We start from the raw sequence: 21,606 nt of genomic DNA, 5'->3' as shown, positions 1-21,606 counted from the left end.
ACCCAATGGAATTGTGATACCGTGAATTATAAGTGAAATAATCTGTCTGTAAACAATTGTTGGAAAAACTACTTGTGTCATGCACAAAGTAGATGTCCTAACCGACTTGCCAAAACTAGAGTTTGTTAACAAGAAATTTGTGGAGTGGTTGAAAAACGAGTTTTAATAACTCCAACCTAAGTGTATGTAAAATTCCAACTTCAACTGTATATAGGTGGAGGAACACTATAGGAACGTTATAGTAACGTTATAGTAATGCTCAGTGCTGATGTAATGTTGGTAAAAAATAAAAAATAAAAAAAGAATATCAATCAATGGTACATCAGTCCATCCGTTCCAAATGACTATGCACAACGTAGGTAAGAGCGTGTGTGTGTGTGGCATTTACATGTGAAGCCCATGTAAACAGTGATTGTACACAAGTCTATTCCTCTGTAATAGTGTGTGTGTGTGTAAATGCCTTAAAAAATTGCATACGTATGCCATGAGTGTGTGAGGGAGGTGGGGATCATTCAAGTTTAACCCACGCTACCTGGCCTATACAGTCTGTGTGTGTATGTGTGCGTGCCCGATTACAGTCTGTCGCTGCGGAAACTGTCCTCCACCGAGGGGTCAGAGAGCACCATGTCGGGGTCACTGAGCATGTTCAGACCATCCAGGCTCAAGGGCTCGATGCGCAGCTCATCCTCCAGTGGGAAGCTCACCTCCGAGTCGAAACAGTCAGCCATGTTGCCGGCCGACATGGCACTGCTGATGTCCTTGGAATGACTGGGGTTGGAGTCATCTATGTGACAGGGAGAAAAAGGGGGAACGGACAGGAGAGAGAGGATAAAGAGAGGAGGAAGAGAAAGTAGGGGAGAGAAGGAGAGACGGATGAAGTTAGTGACTCAAGTCATTGAAACTTCCACTCCTCACAGCCACACACACACTCCCTGGTCTACCAGTCGGTATGATGCTGGACATCCCTCCACCTACTGTACCAGTCGGTATGATGCTGGACACCCCTCCACCTACCGTACCAGTCGGTATGATGCTGGGCACCCCTCCACCTACCAGTCAGTATGATATTGGGCACCCCTCCACCTACCAGTCAGTATGATATTGGGCACCCCTCCACCTACTAGTCAGTATGATATTGGGCACCCCTTCACCTACCAGTCAGTATGATATTGGGCACCCCTCCACCTACTAGTCAGTATGATATTGGGCACCCCTCCACCTACCAGTCAGTATGATATTGGGCACCCCTCCACCTACTAGTCAGTATGATATTGGGCACCCCTCCACCTACCAGTCAGTATGATATTGGGCACCCCTCCACCTACCAGTCGGTATGATATTGGGCACCCCTCCACCTACCAGTCAGTATGATATTGGGCACCCATCCACCTACCAGTCAGTATGATATTGGGCACCCCTCCACCTACTAGTCAGTATGATATTGGGCACCCCTCCACCTACTAGTCAGTATGATATTGGGCACCCCTCCACCTACCAGTCAGTATGATATTGGGCACCCCTCCACCCCCCTCCACCTACCAGTCAGTCACCCCTCCACCTACCAGTCAGTATGATATTGGGCACCCCTCCACTTACCAGTCAGTATGATATTGGGCACCCCTCCACCTACCAGTCAGTATGATATTGGGCACCCCTCCACTGCAGTTGTAGTTGTTGTTGGGTCTCATCTGCTGCAGCTGGTCCTGCAAGTTGCCGTGGCTCCCACCCAGGCCCATGAGGGCGGCCTGCGAGCAGTATAGGGGCGAGGAAGAGGGCGAGGATGGGTCGAAACACGAACCGCCTGCAATTTGGCTCATTGCACTCTCCAACATGCTGAACTGGTCCAACTGAAGAGGAGGCAGGAAGAGATAGAGGTGGGAGAGGAGAGATGGGAGGGGAGAGAGAAAAGAGATGGTGGTGATGGGGGGGGGGGGGGGGGGGGGCAAAGGTCAAACACAACCATTACAGATGACCAATCAATGACAAACAACCATTCCAAATGACCAACCAATGATCGACAACCATTCCAAATGACCAACCAATGACCAAAACAAGCATACTCTTGAGCGGACTTGGTTCACTACTCCACAGCACATGATATATCATAGAACTACAAATATCTGGTTGCCACAATTACACCCCTAAAACTTCTACCCATCAATTAAGACATTTTAAAGGGATAGTTCTCAAACAATCATTTAGTATTTTGCTCATTAGTCCATTGTTAATACAGTCCCAAAATATTGTGCTTGTCAGCAGTCAAGTTTTCAAGAAGAAGCACTTTCTGAACAGTGCAAAAACAGTGCTGATGCGATTTGTGCCATTTTTGAGTAAACTATCCCTTTAATTGACTTTGGCAGGCCTAAACCCATCACTGAACAAAAAAAACATTCAGATACTAACTGTGAATGAGGGAATGAAGTCCTTTCCGGAGGATCCTTCTCTAGAGACTTCTCCCCGGTGGTTTACCTGGTAGGACAGTGCCTTGGCCTGGCGACTGGAGAACTGTGGGTCCATGAACGGGTCATTGAAGAACGCCGCCATGTTGTTATGCTGTGGGAAGAAGAGGGAGAGATGGAGAAACATGGAGATAGATATGGGGGAGCGAAAGATGGAGAGAGAAGAGATGGATTAGGAGGAGACAGATGAGGAGAGAGAAGAGATGGATTAGGAGGAGACAGATGAAGAGAGAGAAGAGATGGATTAGGAGGAGACAGATGAAGAGAGAGAAGAGATGGATTAGGAGGAGACAGATGAAGAGAGAGAAGAGATGGATTAGGAGGAGACAGATGAAGAGATGGATTAGGAGACGACAGATGAAGAGATGGATTAGGAGACGACAGATGAAGAGATGGATTAGGAGACGACAGATGAAGAGAGAGAAGAGATGGATTAGGAGGAGACAGATGAAGAGAGAGAAGAGATGGATTAGGAGGAGACAGATGAAGAGAGAGAAGAGATGGATTAGGAGGAGACAGATGAAGAGATGAGAAGAAATGGATTAGGAGATGACAGATGAAGAAGGAGAGGTGGATTAGGAGACGACAGAATGGACAGTGCTCTGAGAGTTTAGTTACCAGGTCTAATGCAGTGATTTACCAGAGTTAGTAACATTTAACTGCCTACAAATCGCTCTAATAGAGCAGCGCTACCATTTAGTGCATTTCTTTTGAGCCCTACCCATAAGGCTCTGGTTAGAAGTAGTGCACTGTGTAGTGAATAGGGTTCCATTTGTGATGTGAATAGGGTTCCATTTGTGATGCAACCAAGGATGTTTTTAGTTCTTTAGAATTTGGGTCTGCTTCCTTCCTTCCACGAATTTGGTGTTTATCAACCACAGACTACAGAGTTAGACAAATAACATTTGGGTTCCAGGAAATGGTTGAGTCTAGTGGCTGTGTGTGTGTGTGTGTGTGTGTGTGTGTCTGGAGTGGTACTGAAGCAGAATAATATCCCTCTCTCCTTATCAGAGCATGCCAACAGTCTCTGACATTAGACACTAGGCCAGCAACAGAAGTGTATGAGACATACAACATTGGGGCATAGACTCAGAGAAACTATCTGCATATACAAGTGTTTCCCTAAAAGGATACACTGTTCAAAGGGATGATTTTTCAACTCATCTAGGCTGTAGTACATTTCTCTAGACAGTTTTTGGATATGTATTTGGCTTTAGAACATAGACATATCCAGACACACAGACAAACACTTACACCAGAGTTGAAGTCCAGAGAGATGTTCTGCAGAGGGGACACTGGCTGCTGTTGATGCTGATGATGACGTTGTTGCTGGCGTTGTTGTTGTTGCCCCATTGAATGCTGGGACTGTTGGTGTAGCTGTTGGTAGAGAGGGTAGGGAGGGGGAGGCTCCATTGGCAAGCTGCTGGTGTCCAAGGCAACCCCCTGAAAAAAAGACGAAAAGAAAGAGGGAGGGTTAGAGGGAGAGAGGGTGGGTTAGAGGGAGAGATGGTGGGAGGGAGGGTTAGAAGGGGGACGGGTGGGAGGGAGGGTTAGAGGGAGAGATGGTGGGAGGGAGGGTTAGAGGGAGAGAGGGTGCGAGGGAGGGTTAGAGGGAGAGAGGGTGCGAGGGAGGGTTAGAGGGAGAGAGGGTGGGAGGGAGGGTTAGAGGGAGAGAGGGTTAGAGGGAGAGAGGGTGGGAGGGAGGGTTAGAGGGAGAGATGGTGGGAGGGAGGGTTAGAGGGAGAGATGGTGGGAGGGAGGGTTAGAGGGAGAGAGGGTGGGAGGGGGGTTAGAGGGAGAGAGGGTGGGAGGGAGGGTTAGAGGGAGAGAGGGTGGGAGGGGGGTTAGAGGGAGAGAGGGTGGGAGGGAGGGTTAGAGGGAGAGAGGGTGGGAGGGGGGTTAGAGGGAGAGAGGGTGGGAGGGGGGTTAGAGGGAGAGATGGTGGGAGGGAGGGTTAGAGGGAGAGATGGTGGGAGGGAGGATTAGAGGGAGAGAGGGTGGGAGGGGGGTTAGAGGGAGAGAGGGTGGGAGGGAGGGTTAGAGGGAGAGAGGGTGGGAGGGGGGTTAGAGGGAGAGAGGGTGGGAGGGAGGGTTAGAGGGAGAGAGGGTGGGTTAGAGGGAGAGAGGGAGGGGTCATGTCAGATTTAAGAAAAGGAGAAGGGAGGGATGTAATTAGAGTAATCAAAAGATGCACTATTATTTGGCTGCGTATCAGGTTAGCCTTAAACCACTGAGGACTTTCCCCAAAAACACAGTATACATGAAGCTGCCAGGTTAACCTCCCAACAAGGGGTTTCTAACCTCAAGGGTCTTTCCTGGTTACAGGAAGAAAGGGCTCGACATTCTCACTGGCCTACGGACAAGGGAGGATTTGGACACCATGTGGGCTAGTCAATCATCCACGCCAATGGTCCACTTGGGCTACTGAAAGCATCATGATAAAGGTCATCTGCAGTCTATAAAATGTACTAATAAATAAAACACTTCTTAAATGTAAATAAATCCATCTAAATGTAAACTTAAATCTATTTGTATTTTTATTTATTATCATTTTTTTTTTTTTTTACGGATTCTCAAAGCTGTTAGTTTGCTAGTTCGTGTATCTTATAGCATGCAGTTATGCACACAGTTCGAGCTTAATATCACCTACTTGTTGGCCAGCAAGAAATCCGTTTAGTACGCAACTCTCAAACTCTGACAGCAGTTTGAGCTTTAACTCAGCCCCTCCGAAAGACCCTCATACAGTTGAAGTCTGAAGTTTACATACACTTAGGTTGGAGTCATTAAAACTCATTTTTCAACCACTCCACAAATTTTTGGGCAAGTCGGTTAGGACCTCTACTTTGTGCATGACACAAGTAATTTTTCCAACAATTGTTTACAGACAGATTATTTCACTTATAATTCACTGTATCACAATTCCAGTGGGTCAGAAATGTACATACACTTAGATGATTGTGCCTTTAAACAGCTTAGAAAATTCCAGAAAATTATGTAATGTGGCCAGGGAAATAAATTGCGATGCCTAAGACAGCGCTACAGGGAGACAGGCCGGACAGCTGATCATCCTCGCAGTGGCAGACCACCTGTAACACCTGCAGAGGATCAGTACATCCGAACATGACACCTGCGGGACAGGTACAGGATGGCAACAACTGACCGAGTTACACCAGGAACACACAAGTGGGATCGATTTGGAGGTGGAGGGTCCGTCATGGTCTGGGGTGGTGTGTCACAGCATCATCGGACTGTGCTTTTTGCCATTGCAGGCAATCTCAACGCTGTGCGTTACAGGGAAGACATCCTCCTCCCTCATGTGGTACCCTTCCTGCAGGCTCATCCTGACCCTCCAGCATGACAATGACGCCAGCCATACTGCTCGTTCTGTGCGTGATTTCATGCAAGACAGGCTATGGCCAGCGAAGAGCTCGGAGCTCAAACCATTGAGCACGTCTGGGACCTGTTGGATCGGAGGGTGAGGGCTAGGGCCATTCCCCCCAGAAATGTCTGGGAACTTGCAGGTGCCTTGGTGGAAGAGTGGGGTAACATCTCACAGCAAGAACTGGCAAATCTGGTGCAGTCCAATGAGGAGGAGATGCACTGCAGGACTTAATGCAGCTGGTGGCCACACCAGATACTGACTGTTACTTTTGATTTTGACCCCCCTTTGTTCAGGGACACATTATTCAATTTCTATTAGTCACATGTCTGTGGAACTTGTTCAGTTTATGTCTCAGTTGTTGAATATTGTTATGTTCATACAAGTATTTACACATTACACATTAAGTTTGCTGAAAATAAATGCAGTTGACAGTGAGAGGACGTTTCTTTTTTCCCCCCTGAGTTTTTGTGTGTGTACCTGTGTGATGGGGGACAGTGAGGGGGACATTGTGGGAGACAGCTGCTTGGAAAGCCCTCGCCGTTGCTCGGTGCCGGGTGACAGAGTGAGGGGGCTGATGGGAGCCGGGCGGCGGCGAGGCGAACTGCTCATGGCTCCCTGCGGAGGGTTGGAGAGGGACGTCAGACGGAGGGACGAGTGGATGGAGGGATTGCTGAGGGACGAGTGCAGCTGGGAGTTTTGGAGAGAGTTCTGGATGGAGGGATTGCTGAGGGACGAGTGCAGCTGGGAGTTTTGGAGAGAGTTCTGGATGGAAGGATTGCTCAGAGAGGACGAGAGACCTGGAAGAAAGAAGGAAGGGACAGAAGGCTTTTGAGTCACACATTCAGACCACAGACTATTATTAACAGTTTGGAGTATTTAATTCCCATTTCCTAATGTCCCTCCTCTGCACCAGGTCATGGATCAGTAGTATGCAGCATTGTTATCAGGTGTGCCTACACACACACACACTGTAGTCATTTAGCAAAGAGACTTACAGGAGCAATTAGGGACAGATTTTTCACCTAGTTGGCTCGGTAAATCGATCCAGCAACTTTCAGTTACTGGCCCAATGCTCTTAACCGCTAGTCTACCTCACACACACACACACACACACACACGTTGTATTAAATACAAAGATCTCCACACACTGATTCATCAGAGGAAGAATTGATTAAAACATTTTTACTTATTTTTGTGATTGCTTCCATTTCTGAATGGTTTGCATTAGCACTATGTGCAAATGCATTTCATCATGCCAATAAACTCATTATGTTTTTTAAAGTGGCAATCTACGATTACTACATCAAGGTTTGGACATTTAAATAATAAAATATAGCCATTGATTATTGAAGAATATACTTCAAATTATAAATGCCTGTCTAACCCCATCAAAACCCCAAATATAAGCTTATTTTACTACATTGTTTGTAAACAAATGAATTGAAAACAAGCACTGTATAGCATCATTTTGAGATCATGGATGTTCAGTCCTTATATGCTTAGCGCTCTCTATGAATTTGAGTGTTACACTCATCCAGCCCCAGCACTAGCTGGTTAACCAAAAAAGTGTCAGGTTGTTGCTTTGCTTTTGTTTGAACTGCAGATTGCCTGATTAAATAACTGCAAGGAGGAGAGAACAGTGCTGCTTGGTTAAAAGGAGTCTTGTGAGACGCAAGATAATGTGGATGTTATGTCTGCATTCGGTTTTCCAATCCCCACCCAGATACACACACAGGACCCCATTTGTTAATATCCCAACAATCAGAGAGGGAGAGAGAGAAAGGGTCCGAGAGAGAGAGGGTCAGAGAGAGAGCGAGAGGGCTCGAGAGAGAGAGAGAGAGAGAGAGGGCGAGAGGGCTCGAGAGAGAGAGAGAGAGAGCGAGAGGGCCCGAGAGAGAGCGAGTGCGAGAGGGCCCGAGAGAGCGCGAGAGGGCCCGAGAGAGCGCGAGCGGGCCCGAGAGAGCGCGAGAGGGCCCGAGAGAGAGCGCGAGAGGGCCCGAGAGAGAGAGAGAGAGTGCGAGAGGGTTTCGAGAGAGCGAGAGGGTTTCGAGAGAGAGCGAGAGGGTTTCGAGAGAGCGAGAGGGTTTCGAGAGAGCGCGAGAGGGTTTCGAGAGAGCGCGAGAGGGTTTCGAGAGAGCGCGAGAGGGTTTCGAGAGAGAGCGAGAGGGTTTCGAGAGAGCGAGAGAGGGTTTCGAGAGAGCGAGAGGGTTTCGAGAGAGCGAGAGGGTTTCGAGAGAGCGAGAGGGTTTCGAGAGAGCGAGAGGGTTTCGAGAGAGAGCGAGAGGGTTTCGAGAGAGCGAGAGGGTTTCGAGAGAGCGAGAGGGTTTCGAGAGAGCGAGAGGGTTTCGAGAGAGCGAGAGGGTTTCGAGAGAGCGAGAGGGTTTCGAGAGAGCGAGAGGGTTTCGAGAGAGAGCGAGAGGGTTTCGAGAGAGCGAGAGAGGGTTTCGAGAGAGCGAGAGGGTTTCGAGAGAGCGAGAGGGTTTCGAGAGAGAGCGAGAGGGTTTCGAGAGAGAGCGAGAGGGTTTCGAGAGAGAGCGAGAGGGTTTCGAGAGAGCGAGAGGGTTTCGAGAGAGCGAGAGGGTTTCGAGAGAGCGAGAGGGTTTCGAGAGAGAGCGAGAGGGTTTCGAGAGAGAGCGAGAGGGTTTCGAGAGAGAGCGAGAGGGTTTCGAGAGAGCGAGAGGGTTTCGAGAGAGAGCGAGAGGGTTTCGAGAGAGAGCGAGAGGGTTTCGAGAGAGAGCGAGAGGGTTTCGAGAGAGAGCGAGAGGGTTTCGAGAGAGAGCGAGAGGGTTTCGAGAGAGAGCGAGAGGGTTTCGAGAGGGTTTCGAGAGAGAGCGAGAGGGTTTCGAGAGAGAACGAGAGGGTTTCGAGAGAGAACGAGAGGGTTTCGAGAGAGAACGAGAGGGTTTCGAGAGAGAGCGAGAGGGTTTCGAGAGAGAGGGTTTCGAGAGAGAGCGAGAGGGTTTCGAGAGAGAGCGAGAGGGTTTCGAGAGAGAGCGAGAGGGTTTCGAGAGAGAGCGAGAGGGTTTCGAGAGAGAGCGAGAGGGTTTCGAGAGAGAGCGAGAGGGTTTCGAGAGAGAGCGAGAGGGTTTCGAGAGAGAGAGGGTTTCGAGAGAGAGCGAGAGGGTTCGAGAGAGAGCGAGAGGGTTTCGAGAGAGCGAGAGGGTTTCGAGAGAGAGAGAGGGTTTCGAGAGAGAGCGAGAGGGTTTCGAGACGAGAGAGCGAGAGGGTTTCGAGAGAGCGAGAGGGTTTCGAGAGAGCGAGAGGGTTCGCGAGAGCGTTTCGAGAGAGCGAGAGGGTTTCGAGAGAGCGAGAGGGTTTCGAGAGAGCGAGAGAGTTCGCGAGAGCGAGAGGGTTTCGAGAGAGAGAGGAGTGATTAGATAGTGGTAGATTTCAGAGGGAGGAGGGTTGGATAAAGACATCCCTCTATATTCACTTTACTCTCCCTTCAAACCACTAAAAGGCTATTAATATAATTTTCACAATATTATTCCAACCACAGTGTGGAAATATATATAAATCACAGTAAAAATCACCTTTTTTTTGCACTGGGCCTTTAATGTCTTTTTTTGTAAATATATTTTTATATTAAATCATGTGGTTCAGAAAACCCCCAATGTGAAGGTCTTGGCTTGCTGGCCCTTGTTTTATTATTGGCGATCGGTCCATGGCTTGGATCACCCTTTTAACATCTGTCTATTGAACAAAATACAGTTGAGAATGACTCTCTGACCTAGCCTGGAGGCGTCCTCAGCCTCGCACCAGATCATCAGCAAACAGTAGACATTTGACTTCAGATTCTAGTAGGGTGAGGCCGGGTGCTGCAGACTGTTCTAGTGCCCTGGCCAATTTCAGGCTGTATCACTGTAAAATGCCTCTCTCCACCACTGGGTCAGAAAACTAACATCCTATCCTCCTCCTCCTCCCTCCCTCCATCCTCTCCTCCTCCTCCCTCCATCCATCCTCTCCTCCTCTCTCCCTCCCTCCCTCCCTCCTTCCTCCCTCCCTCCAGCCATCCATCCTCTCCTCCTCCTCCATCCATCCATCCATCCTCTCCTCCCTCCATCCATCCATCCATCCATCTTCTCCCTCCCTCCCTCCTCCCTCCCTCCCTCCATCCTCTCCTCCCTCCATCCTCTCCTCCCTCCCTGACTCCATCCTCTCCTCCTCCTCCTCCCTCCAGCCATCCATCCATCCTCTCTCATCCTCCCTCCCTCCATCCATCCATCCTCTCCTCCTCCTCTCTCTCTCTCTCTCATCCTCCTTCCCTCCCTCCCTCCTCCCCTCCTCCTCCCTCCATCCATCCATCCTCTCCTTCTCTCTCTCCTCCTCCCTCCACCCATCCTCTCCTCCTCTCTCTCATCCTCCCTCCCTCCATCCTCTCCTCCCTCTCACCCTCCCTCCTCTCCCTCTCCTCCTCCCTCCCTCCATCCATCCTCTCCCTCCCTCCCTCCATCCATCTTCTCCTACTGCACAGAACCAACTTGGACTCAGCTCTACACGAGTGCCATGAACCCCCAGGACCCCTTTCACATAAACCGAGGGCCCCCCCAGCGCACCGGTGAGGACACACAGCATCTGCACACATACAACCATCTACACACACGCTGTGTTGAGAAAGTATTCACACCCCTTTACTTTTTTCACATTTTGTTGTTACAGCCTGAATTTAAAATGGATTCAATTGAGATTTTGTGTCACTGGCCATAATGTGAAAGTAGAATTGTGTTTTAAGAAATGTTAACAAATTAATTGAAAATGGAAAGCTGAAATTTTTTCAGTCAATAAGTATTCAACCCCTTTGTTATGGCAAGCCTAAATAAGTTCAGGAGTAAAAATTGTCTTAACAAGTCACATAATAAGTTGCATGGACTCTGTGTGAAAAATTGTGTTTAACATGATTTTTTTTATAATGACTACCTCATCTCTGTATAATTATCTGTAAGGTCCCTCAGTTGAGCAGTGAATTTCAAACAGATTCAACCACAAAGACCAGGGAGGTTTCCCTTTGCCTTGCAAAGAAGGGCACCTATTGGTAGATGGGTAAACAAAAACAAAAAAAGAAGACATTGTGAATATCTCTTTGAGCATGGTGAAGTTAATAATTACACTTTGGATGGTGTTACTAACTCAGTTGACGGAGAGGAAGGAAACCGTTTAGGTATTTCACCATGAGGCCAATAGTGACTTTAAAACAGTTACAGAGTTTAATGTCTGTGATAGGAGAAAACTGAGGATGGAACAACATTGTAGTTACTTCACAATACTAACCTAAAGTGAAAGAGTGAAAAGAAGAAAGCCTGTACAGGACACAAATACTCCAAAATATTTGTATTCTGTTTGCAATATGGGACTGAAAAGTAAAACTGCAAAAAATCTTGCAAAGAAATGAACTTTATGTCCTGAATGTTTGTTGCAAATCCAGCACAACACATCACTGAGTACCACTCTTCATATTTTGAATCAAGGTGGTGGCTGCATCATGTTATGGGTATGCTTGTCATCACCAAGGACTAGGGAGTTTTTTAGGATAAAAACTAAACTGAATAGAGCTAAGCACAAGCAAAATACTACAAGAAAACCTGGCTAAGTCTGCTTACCAACAGACACCGGGAGACAAATTCACCTTTCAGCAGGACAATAACATCTACACTGGAGTTGCTTACCAAGACAACATAGAATGTTTCTGATTCAAAAAACAATTTGGCAGAGCATGAAGAATTTTGAAAAAAAGAATGGGAAAATATTGTACAATGCAGGTGTGCAATGCTCTTACAGACTTACCCAGAAAGACTCACAGCTGATTCTAACATGTAGGGGTGGGAATACTTATGGAAATGAGACATTTCTGTATTTAATTGATCTGATCATTTCTTTGTCAGTGGGCAAACGTACAAAATCAGCAGGGAATCAAATACTTTTTTCCCTCCCTGTATGTACGCGTCTGAGAAGATGAGAGGAAAGATGAATTGAGAAAAATCCACCCCCACACACCCTGTCCCCCCCCACCCCAAACACCCACCTCCTTCAGTCCAGCCTCCCTGGTGATTCCCTATGCCGAGGTGCATCATGGCGGCGGGCAGGTTGCCTGTGCTGCTGCCCCCGCTCAGGTTGGGGTGGTAGCCCCCCCCTCCGTGGTGCCCGTCGTCTGGGTCCAGGGGTGTGGGCAGCGGTGAGGGGAAGTGCAGGTTACTGAGGTCTGGCAGGGAACCGCCCGTGTTCAACGAGCCCTGGTAGTTGGAGAGGCCCGCGTTCTGCTCTGGAGACGGGAATATACTGAGGACAAGAGGGGAGAGAAAACCAATTATGAAGTGGATTTTAAAAGGGGAACGTTTAATATGCATCTGGATGGGTAGAGGGGAGAAGGTCAGCGTTTTTTGTCATGAATCTTGTTCTGGAAGCAGCTCTGCAGAGCAGTCACTAGATGGCACAGCCACAAAGTAATAAAATCAGATTTTAAACCCAACGCTAACATTAACCTCATCGCTAACCCTAATGCCTAACCTTAACCTTAAATGAATTAATTTTTACAATATACCCAATTTTGACTTTGAAGCTGGCCTATCGAAGGGAAAACCGCTAAGTTCTGAACAAGACTCATGACAAACATCAATGTGCTAGAAGGGAGGGAATGTAACATCTGTGACATACTTTTGGGCGGAGTTATGGCCTTTTTTGTTGTGTGGCTAAGGCATTGTATTTTTTATTTTTTTATTTCACCTTTATTTAACCAGGTAGGCTAGTTGAGAACAAGTTCTCATTTGCAACTGCGACCTGGCCAAGATAAAGCAAAGCAGTTCGACACATACAACACAGAGTTACACATGGAATAAACAAACATACAATCAACAATACAGTAGAAAAATCTATATACAGCATGTGCAAATGAAGTAGGATAAGAGAGGTAAGGAAATAAATAGGCCATGGTGGCAAAGTAATTACAATATAGCAATTAAACACTGGAATGGTAGGATGTGCAGAAGATGAATGTGCAAGTAGAGATACTGGGGTGCAAAGGAGCAAGACAAATAAATAAATAAATAAATAAACACAGTATGGGGATGAGGTAGATTGGATAGGCTATTTACAGATGAGCTATGTACAGGTGCAGTGATCTGCTCTGACAGCTGTTGCTTAAAGCTAGTGAGGGAGGTAAGAGTCTCCAGCTTCAGAGATTTTTGCAGTTCGTTCCAGTCATTGGCAGCAGAGAACTGGAAGAAGAGGCGGCCAAAGGAAGAATTGGCTTTGGGGGTGACCAGTGAGATATACCTGCTGGAGCGCGTGCTATGAGTGGGTGCTGCTATGGTGACCAGTGAGCTGAGATAAGGCGGGGCTTTACCTAGCAGAGACTTGTAGATGACCTGGAGCCAGTGGGTTTGGCGACAAGTATGAAGGTCGCAGTGGTGGGTAGTATATGGGGCCTTGGTGACAAAACGGATGGAACTGTGATAGACTGCATCCAATTTGTTGAATAGAGTGTTGGAGGCTATTTTGTAAATGACATCGCCTGAAGTCGAGGATCGGTAGGATGGTCAGTTTTACGAGGGTATGTTTGGCAGCATGAGTGAAGGATGCTTTGTTGCGAAATAGGAATTTTGGATTGGAGATGCTTAATGTGAGTCTGGAAGGAGAATTTACAGTCTCACCAGACACCTAGGTATTTGTAGTTGTCCACATATTCTAAGTGAAATATATTTTTTAAAAATGTTATCAATAATGTTATCAATAATAGCACTGGTGAGAAGTAATATTTGTGTGGAAAACCATGTTTGTGAGTGGACTTCCCCTTTAAATGTACCAGCAAGTGAACATTTGCATCCCTGTTCATTCAAGCCCTCAGTGAGATAACTGACTCACTGCTCTATAGTAGTGACCAGCAGCCCACTGTACTGTACTGCTAGACCCAACAAACACACACAATGTTGAAAGAATATGTTGATACAGACATCAACAATGTTGACACATACACACACAATGTTGACAGACTATGTTGACACGCACATCCACAATGTTGACACACACACACACACACACACACACACACACACACACACACACACACACACACACACACACACACACACACACACACACACACACACACAATATATGGATCACATCCCAGTCTTTCTCCCTCTCAGACATCTGTCATTGAGAATCACAAACAACTTGGCTCATAATGATGACTGATTGTTGTTTAAACATAGTGCCCTGTATGAGTGGATGGAAGATGGATCCTGAAGACTCACTTGATTCCAGGCACTTCACAGGATTTGGGCCGTGATGAGAGGGATTGAACCTATAATAGAGAAACAATCAGGTGATTAAACTGATCAAAAGCAAAAAGAGTGATGGAATCTCAAAATGACTAATCTAACTACTGGAATATTTAGTCAACAGTCTAAGTGTTATGGTTCTGGAACATGAGGCAGAATGATGTGTATTGGAAGCATGTCTTCATTAGTACTGCAGCTTTTCCCATCAGCATGATCTCATCCCAAAAGGCTTCCATGTCTGTCATTATGTCTTAATCAACCCCCCCCCCCGTGTCCCTCTCTCCAACCAAAGAGAAATGACACACTCATCATGCACACACACCTTCTTGGCCTCCCACAGTTGCTTGGGCAGGGGCTTGCTGACACCCATCAGACCCTCCTCATTAGACAGGGATGGGAAGGAGAACACTGGAGAAAGGAGGAGGGGGAGAAAGAGAGATTAGAGATAATCAACTCCTCACACAGATCTCCTAGTTATTCACACCTACTGAAAGATCAAAAGACTGCAGATCAATCTAGACTAGAGGTTATCAAGTGTTCGGACACAATGGGTTTTTAAAATGTACATACTACCGTGCTCCACACTCTCATGCTCCGCGTGCATTCTCCGACCACGTTCTCTTGAGTACGTTCTTGTGAGGACGAGTACGGAGATTGCCTCACACATTACATTTGATAAGCACTCACACTCCCCCTACTGTATTACCTCACGCTGCACCTCCCCATTCACTGAACCTTCTTCCAAGATATACACAAAGCAAATGTTTTTCCTCCTAATTATCAGCTAGATATGTGAATCGTAATAATCTAGTTAGACAGCTAGTTAAACAGGCAAAAATGACCTAAATTCTTCATGGGTAGCTAACAATTATTTGTGACTATGTGGCTAGCTAACAGTACTAGTAATAAGCCCTATTGACTTATTATGGGCTGGTAAACATGCCAGAATTAACACAGCATGTATTTTTTAACATATCAAGATGAAATATTGTCGTCAGGCAACATATGAGATGTGAATAGGCAACATTTAATTCTGAAGTCGGAGTGTATTTTCTCTCGCTTCAGCTCAAATAATGGCCGACATTAATTTCAAGAAATGTTGCATAATTTTTTACGTGGTTGCATCATTTTTCTTTGAAGCTTGCATTGATGCATGCTTCAAAATATGTACAAATAGAGTACGCATTTGAGAAGTGCCCTCCATGCGCCATTTCGCGCCTACTTTGATTTGGACGCATACACGGAGTACGATACCATGCATTTTGAGACACACAATGACTCAGGGGATCTGCATGCAGGATGCCTAGGCAGTGTGTGTGTCCATTCAGGTATTGGGTAGTAAAGGTCAACGATGCTGTGAATGAAGCACGTCTTGTACGCTGACACATCTGTACATATACCAGGCAGCAACACATCCAGTGGCAAGCACCGTCACACACACATTATGGCCAGAGATCTAGGGGTGTGGGAGCTAGGGGGCAGCAGAAGCCTCTTCTACACTTGTGTTGGGAGAGATGGAATCAGGGATGAGGAAGAGGGGGGAGGAGGTTCAACTCACCATCTCCAGAGCCGTCCACCTCCGCCTCGTTCACACTGGCTGCACTCCGGCCCCCGCAGGAGAGAGAGAGGGAGAGAGATCAGATAAAGGAGAGGAGAGAGAGAGCAAGAGAAAGGAGGGGGAGAGAGGGAAGGGGTGAAGAAAGTAGAGGAACATTAGACAATCACATACTTTCACCAGCTGCTCAGATTCGGCCCACTGTGTTCACGTAACTGACAAAATAATCAACCTTTTGGACATCAGCATATGCAATGCATATGCAATATATCAGCAATATGAATATATTACCACTTCTTAAAACACGGCAGCTGGGTTTAACATTGGAATCATGTTATATAATACGACCCTATCCCCTATGTAGTGCACTACCTTTGATCAAAGCCCATAAGGCTTAGATTAAAACGAGTGCACTATGTAGGGAATATGGTGCCATTCAGGACAAAGAATCATATTATACAGTCTTCTTATTATTGTCCAACATTTCAGGAGGTTGTTGGCACCTTAATTGGGGAGGACGGGCTTGGGTAATGACTGGAGCGGAATCAGTGGAATGGTATAAAATACATCCAACACATGGTTTCCAGGTGTTTGATGCCATTCCATTTGCTCCGTTCTGACCATTACTATGAGCCGTTTTCCCCTCAGCAGCCTCCTGTGTCCAACATCAATTCCGGTTGTCTTTTCTAAAAAGTTATAGACTCACTGGGGTCAAATAAATAAAGTATATAGAGTACTATGTACTGCAGTACGGTAACAACCTGCTGATTTAAGTTAGAAAAGGTGAACCCCTAGAATGTGTGTTGTGATCTCAGTCCTGGGAAAGAGGGGGATGGCGGGAGAGGGAGAGGGATGGCGGGAGAGGGAGGGGGATGGCGGGAGGGATAGCGGAAGAAAGAGGGTAAAAAAAGAATTATTGGCTAAGTGACCACAGTCCCAGTGAGAATAAAGAGAGGACCATTGTTTTTCCCTCGCCACAAAGATCCCACTGAGAACAGAACCTCTTTCTTTTTCCTCACTCACTCTCTCTCTCACTCTCTCCCTCTTCCGCTCTCAACAGACTGCAGGCTGGCTGCCAGGCGTCCAATCCTCCCCACTTTCTGTTAACTAGGAAAAAAAGAGAAGTTCACTCTGCCTCTCCCTCTTCTAACCCTTCTGCCATATTCTCTCTCTCTCTCAAAGCCGCTAATAACTGTCTCTTTCCCTCTGCCTTCTTGTTCTCTTTACTTTCCTGCATTCTCTCTTCCTCTTTTCCTACCATCGTCCTCCCCCATTCTTTCCCTCTTCTTCTGTCCTTTGTCTCCCTCTTCCCCTTTCTCAAGAACCTGGACCACGTTCAGTAGACAAACGTTGTGGACCGTTTCAGATAGAAATGTCATGAATAGAGCAGTTAACTTGATTCCTTGTTCACATCAGAGAGGCATGTTTGTTCTACATGGCATATTTCTATTTGAACGGTCCACAACTTTATGCCCAGCTCTCCACTCAGCCAACCGGAATGGAGAGAAGGCAATGGGCGGGAGTCCAACGTCGCCTTAATTTCCTCTCAAATGTGACCAGTCACAGAGACCTCTTGGAGAGATGCCACGGAGTGAAACGAGACCACGGGGACAAAAAATGTCTGTCTGCCGTCCCCACTCTTACTGTGGGACAGAATCACTGTAGTAAGGATTTGAGCTCAAGGCTTGTACTGATAGCACAACATAATTAAATATACCAGAAGAAGACAATGAGATGTTGGTTCAGTTCTAAGGTGCACAACTCCCGTCCTTTAAGCCCATAGTCCAAGTTTTTCCCCTTCTGATTGGATGGCTAGTTCACAAATACGTGTTCCCAGGTCTAAACCAATCAGTGATTTAAAGCAGCATACCCTCTGCATCCACTGCAGACTGGAGTTGTGCCCTTGTCGTGGGTCGTGTTCATTAGGGCACAACGTAGCAAAATGTTTTGCAACAAGAAAATATTGAGTGTTTCTTACAAAATCCAGTTAGTCTTTCCTTATTTCAGTCCATGTTTGGTGCCTAATGAACGCAACTACTGAACATTCCCATGCATAGCCCTGACTCACGTCTGTCTGCCTGCCGGGATGGATGTTGGGATTGGTAATCAGACACTGGCTTACCACCTCTCAGAGTCTCACTGTAACCCTCCTGACAGGCCAAAAACCCTCTGAGCCTGATAGGACACTGTACGCTGCAACGTACCACACTTCACTCACCTGCAGGGGCAGCAGTGAGCCGCTACGGTTTGCACCAGTAGTTCCCAAGTATTTGCATTTGACCATTTACCACACTATTTTTTGTCAGGCGCTGTTATCCAGAGCGACTTACAGTCAGTGCATTTAGTGCAGTGACCCTCCCTCCTAAAGGCTTTTGGGGTTTAGTCGTGATCTTCTAGGTCATCGAAATACGTTTTTAAATGATTTATTTTTTAAAAGCCGCAGCCCATTCTTAAGCCTCAACCCCATGGGAATAGTGGGAATACTAGCGACATATGGCTATGACTGCCTGCAACCCAGAAGTGTATCTCAACCAACTCCGGTATTAGACAAACACTGCTCTAGTACTACAGAAAGGCATGTCTCTACTTGCTCTGTAGTCAGTTACACTCCATCTGTCCTACGCTCTCTGCTGTGTCTTCACACACAAACGTAGGCCTATGCATCTTGACACACACACACACACACACACACACACACACACACACACACACACACACACACACACACACACACACATGATATCTCTTCACAACAAATTTTTTTGGGCAACAAAGCTACAACTTTTAATTTGTCTCCATACTCCAGTATTTTGGATTTGAGATCAAATGTTTTATGAGACGACAGTACAGAATGTCACCTTTTATTTGAGGGTATTTTCATACATATCTGTTTTATTGTTTGGAAATAAAAAGCACTTTATATGCATCTAGTCCCCTCATTTCATGGAGTCCTACCGGCCTTCTCTAATCCCTGGAGTTATGATATTACCGGTTTAGAACACAAGGGGGCTCCAAAAAAAAATGGGCATCTATCACCAGAATGCTAACAAAATTAGCACACTTAATAGCGAATTTCCACAGAAGCTGCTAGCTAAATATGCTAACGAGCAAACTGAAAAAAAACAAATCGCAAAGACAGGCAATCCAGCTCATAAAGTTAAACATAAATAGGTAGGAGCTACCGAATGTCATGTCATGTTTGGTGAGTTTGGACATTTACAAGTAAAGGTGAACGAGACATTGTGCAAACGAGCAAAGTTTTGACACATGCTTGTCTGAAGGAAGAACAGTACTGGCTCTGGAGCAGCATGTGTACACGCTGTGTCTGTGTGGAGTCTGGAGTCGCTAGGGCAATGGGCCTACCTGCTCTGTTCTGAGAAAAGGGGTGAGGAGCATACAGGCCAAGAACAGAGAGGACAAAAAAACGCAAGGAAATCAAGCACTGGCAGCTGTAACTCATCCAAAGGGCTTTGACTTCTCAAACACAGCAGAAAGCAAACACTATATGATGTCCAGTGACCTTATTAATTAAGCCATTTTGCTTAGATAGCGCGACCCCCTAAGTTTAACTTGCAAGTTAACGCAGAATGCAGCGTTTTTCACAAAGGAAAAAAATTATAATTTGCATAAGAAATCTTGCTGCCAGATCTAAAATGTTTCTTGTAATTTCTGCTCGGCATCAGACAAATTTTGTGCTTCAGATGCTCTTCTCTACTCGGATGAGAATTCACGAACAGACATTCTATCAGCAGACAGCGCTCTGACTGATGTGTAGCTACTTTTCTTAACTTTAAACAAAACATTAAGAAATGCAGCTGGCTACATTATTTCTATGATAAACATTAATAACATGGCCATGCATAGTTAAAAAAAAAAAACATTTTTCATTGTGAGTTAATTTACTCGTGTCGCTGCCGGCCAAAAAGTGTTGCACTTCTGTTGTCATCTGATGAAAATGAAGCTATTTTCTGCTGAATGTGTAGCACTGATGTATTTTCCGTGAAGGAAAACTATAGTTGCACATCCCTGATCACTCTATTGAAGTAAAACAAATACTTGCCTTTCAATATAGAACCCCACCCCTGTCAATACACAGCTGGACTCACCTGCCAATATCCTGTTTAAACTTGTTGGCTAAACAAATAGAGTGGTAATCCATTCTGGGACCGTAGGAGCCTATCCAAGTCTCTCTCTCCAACATTAAGACATCACTCACTGATAATGCATTAACACAACACATTCCACTGTCTGTCACTCTTAACAGAGAGGGGTAAGGGGAGGAATGGATGGAAGGGAGAACATTTTAAATACACACACAGACGAGAGAGGAATGGAGGGAGAGATGGAGGGATAGAGAGGGGAGAGATGATAGAAAGACAACAGAAGGAGAGAGAGAATGGAAAGAAAAGAGAGAGGAAAGTGAGGGTGGGTAAAGAGAAAGAAGAGAGGATGAGATAGAATAAGTAGCGATGTGAAGGTAAAGGGGAAAAACTAAAGATCCAGACACAGAGGAGAGAGGAGTGGAGGAAAGGAAGACAGGAGTGAAAGAGAGGAGTCTCTACAGGCCCAGGACTGTTCCAACCAACCAGACAAACTCTTCTCTCACCACTTAGATATTTTAATAAGGCACACTGACAGTGTAGACAGGAAATTATTTCATATCTTTCTACAATGTCTCAGTAAGGTCTCATTTTTTTTATAAACCTTAGATGTTGTAGAAAGATTTTAAATTATTTCCTGCTTACACCATCTGTTTACATTGATTACAATTAATGTTATTGCACAACCTCTCCTCAAGAACCTCCAACCAGTTCCACATATCTGATACATTCCATAACTTGCACAATGCGCATAGAAAGTGGATAAGCGTCACGATGATAAAAGGTCAACTGGAGACATGGTATCGACACGACAGCACTAGTAGAATAGTGTAGAAGCCATTGGTAACTGTAAACCATTTTACCAGTCTACCTAATCATGGTGGCTAACTGTGGGGTGAAAACAATTCCCTTATTTACTGTTAAATAGCCAATCTCTTTGGGCTCTGTTCAGAAGAAGTGCACTGTGTAGGGAATAGGGTGTTTGTTCGCGCACGTGCAGATGCAAAGTGTGTGTGTAGATGCAATGTGTATGCATGCGTGTGTGTGCAGAAAGTTGTATGTGTGCAGATGCTGTGTGTGTTCTCACCGTTGCGCTGGGGGGGCCCTCTGCCCATCTGCTGGTTCATGCCAAAGGGGTCCTGGGGGTTCATGGCACTCGTATGAAGAGCCGAGTCTGAGTTGGTTCTGTGGAGGAGGAGAGAGAGAGGGAGGAGGAGGAGAGAGGGAGGAGGGGATGGAGGAGAGTGTTAATTTTCTCCCCAATGTCGTGGTATCCAATTTGTAGTTACATCGTTTTGTCCCACTCGTATGGACACGGGAGAGGTGAAGGTCGAGAGCTGTGCGTCCTCCGAAACACAACCCAACCAAACCGCACTGCTTCTTGACACAATGCCCACTTAACTCAGAAGCCAGCCGCACCAATGTGTCAGAGGAAACACCGTACACCTGGCGACCGTGTCAGCGCACACTTTGCCAGGCCCGCCACAGGAGTTGCTAGTGCGAGATGGGACAAGGACAACCCTGCCGGCCAAACCCTCCCCTAACCTGGAAGACGCTGGGCCAATTGTGCGCCGCCCCATGGGTCTCCCGGTCGCGACAGAGCCTGGATTTTAACCCAGAATCTCTAGTGGCACAGCTAGCACTGTGATGCAGTACCTTAGACCACTGAGCCACTCGGGAGGCAGGGTGTTAATATTCTGAGCCAGTGGTGGACAGAGGATGAGGATGCCTCGCAGCTAGGTCAGAGAGTTATTCAGTGGTGAACAGAGGATGAGGACGCCTCGCGGCTAGGTCAGAGAGTCATTCAGTGGTGGACAGAGGATGAGGACGCCTCGCG

The 21,606-nt window shown here is 46.4% G+C and overlaps 1 protein-coding gene across 3 annotated transcripts in view; it reads right to left on the bottom strand.

The window, feature by feature from the left end:
- Positions 1–21,606, bottom strand: part of LOC139385147 (CREB regulated transcription coactivator 3) — an 85,849-nt gene that overhangs the window by 2,674 nt on the left and 61,569 nt on the right. For 2 of the 3 annotated variants that reach the window (XM_071130227.1, XM_071130228.1), the window contains 10 exons: positions 20,857–20,954; positions 15,673–15,711; positions 14,437–14,522; positions 14,088–14,137; positions 11,861–12,114; positions 6,319–6,638; positions 3,714–3,902; positions 2,404–2,553; positions 1,631–1,847; positions 1–784 (listed from right to left, as the gene is read on the bottom strand). The exon at positions 1–784 is cut by the window's left edge and continues 2,674 nt beyond it. In XM_071130227.1, the coding sequence (XP_070986328.1) occupies positions 573–784; positions 1,631–1,847; positions 2,404–2,553; positions 3,714–3,902; positions 6,319–6,638; positions 11,861–12,114; positions 14,088–14,137; positions 14,437–14,522; positions 15,673–15,711; positions 20,857–20,954 (1,615 nt within the window). In that variant the 3' untranslated portion in view covers positions 1–572. The remainder of the gene's footprint in view (positions 785–1,630; positions 1,848–2,403; positions 2,554–3,713; positions 3,903–6,318; positions 6,639–11,860; positions 12,115–14,087; positions 14,138–14,436; positions 14,523–15,672; positions 15,712–20,856; positions 20,955–21,606) is intronic. The other variant, XM_071130229.1, reaches the window with a different exon arrangement.

The sequence above is a fragment of the Oncorhynchus clarkii genome, chromosome 26 (genome assembly GCF_045791955.1).
Source record: "Oncorhynchus clarkii lewisi isolate Uvic-CL-2024 chromosome 26, UVic_Ocla_1.0, whole genome shotgun sequence".
Lineage (NCBI taxonomy): Eukaryota > Metazoa > Chordata > Actinopteri > Salmoniformes > Salmonidae > Oncorhynchus > Oncorhynchus clarkii.
The sequence above is the reverse complement of the archived record's forward strand: the minus strand, read 5'-3'. Positions and strand labels throughout refer to the sequence as shown.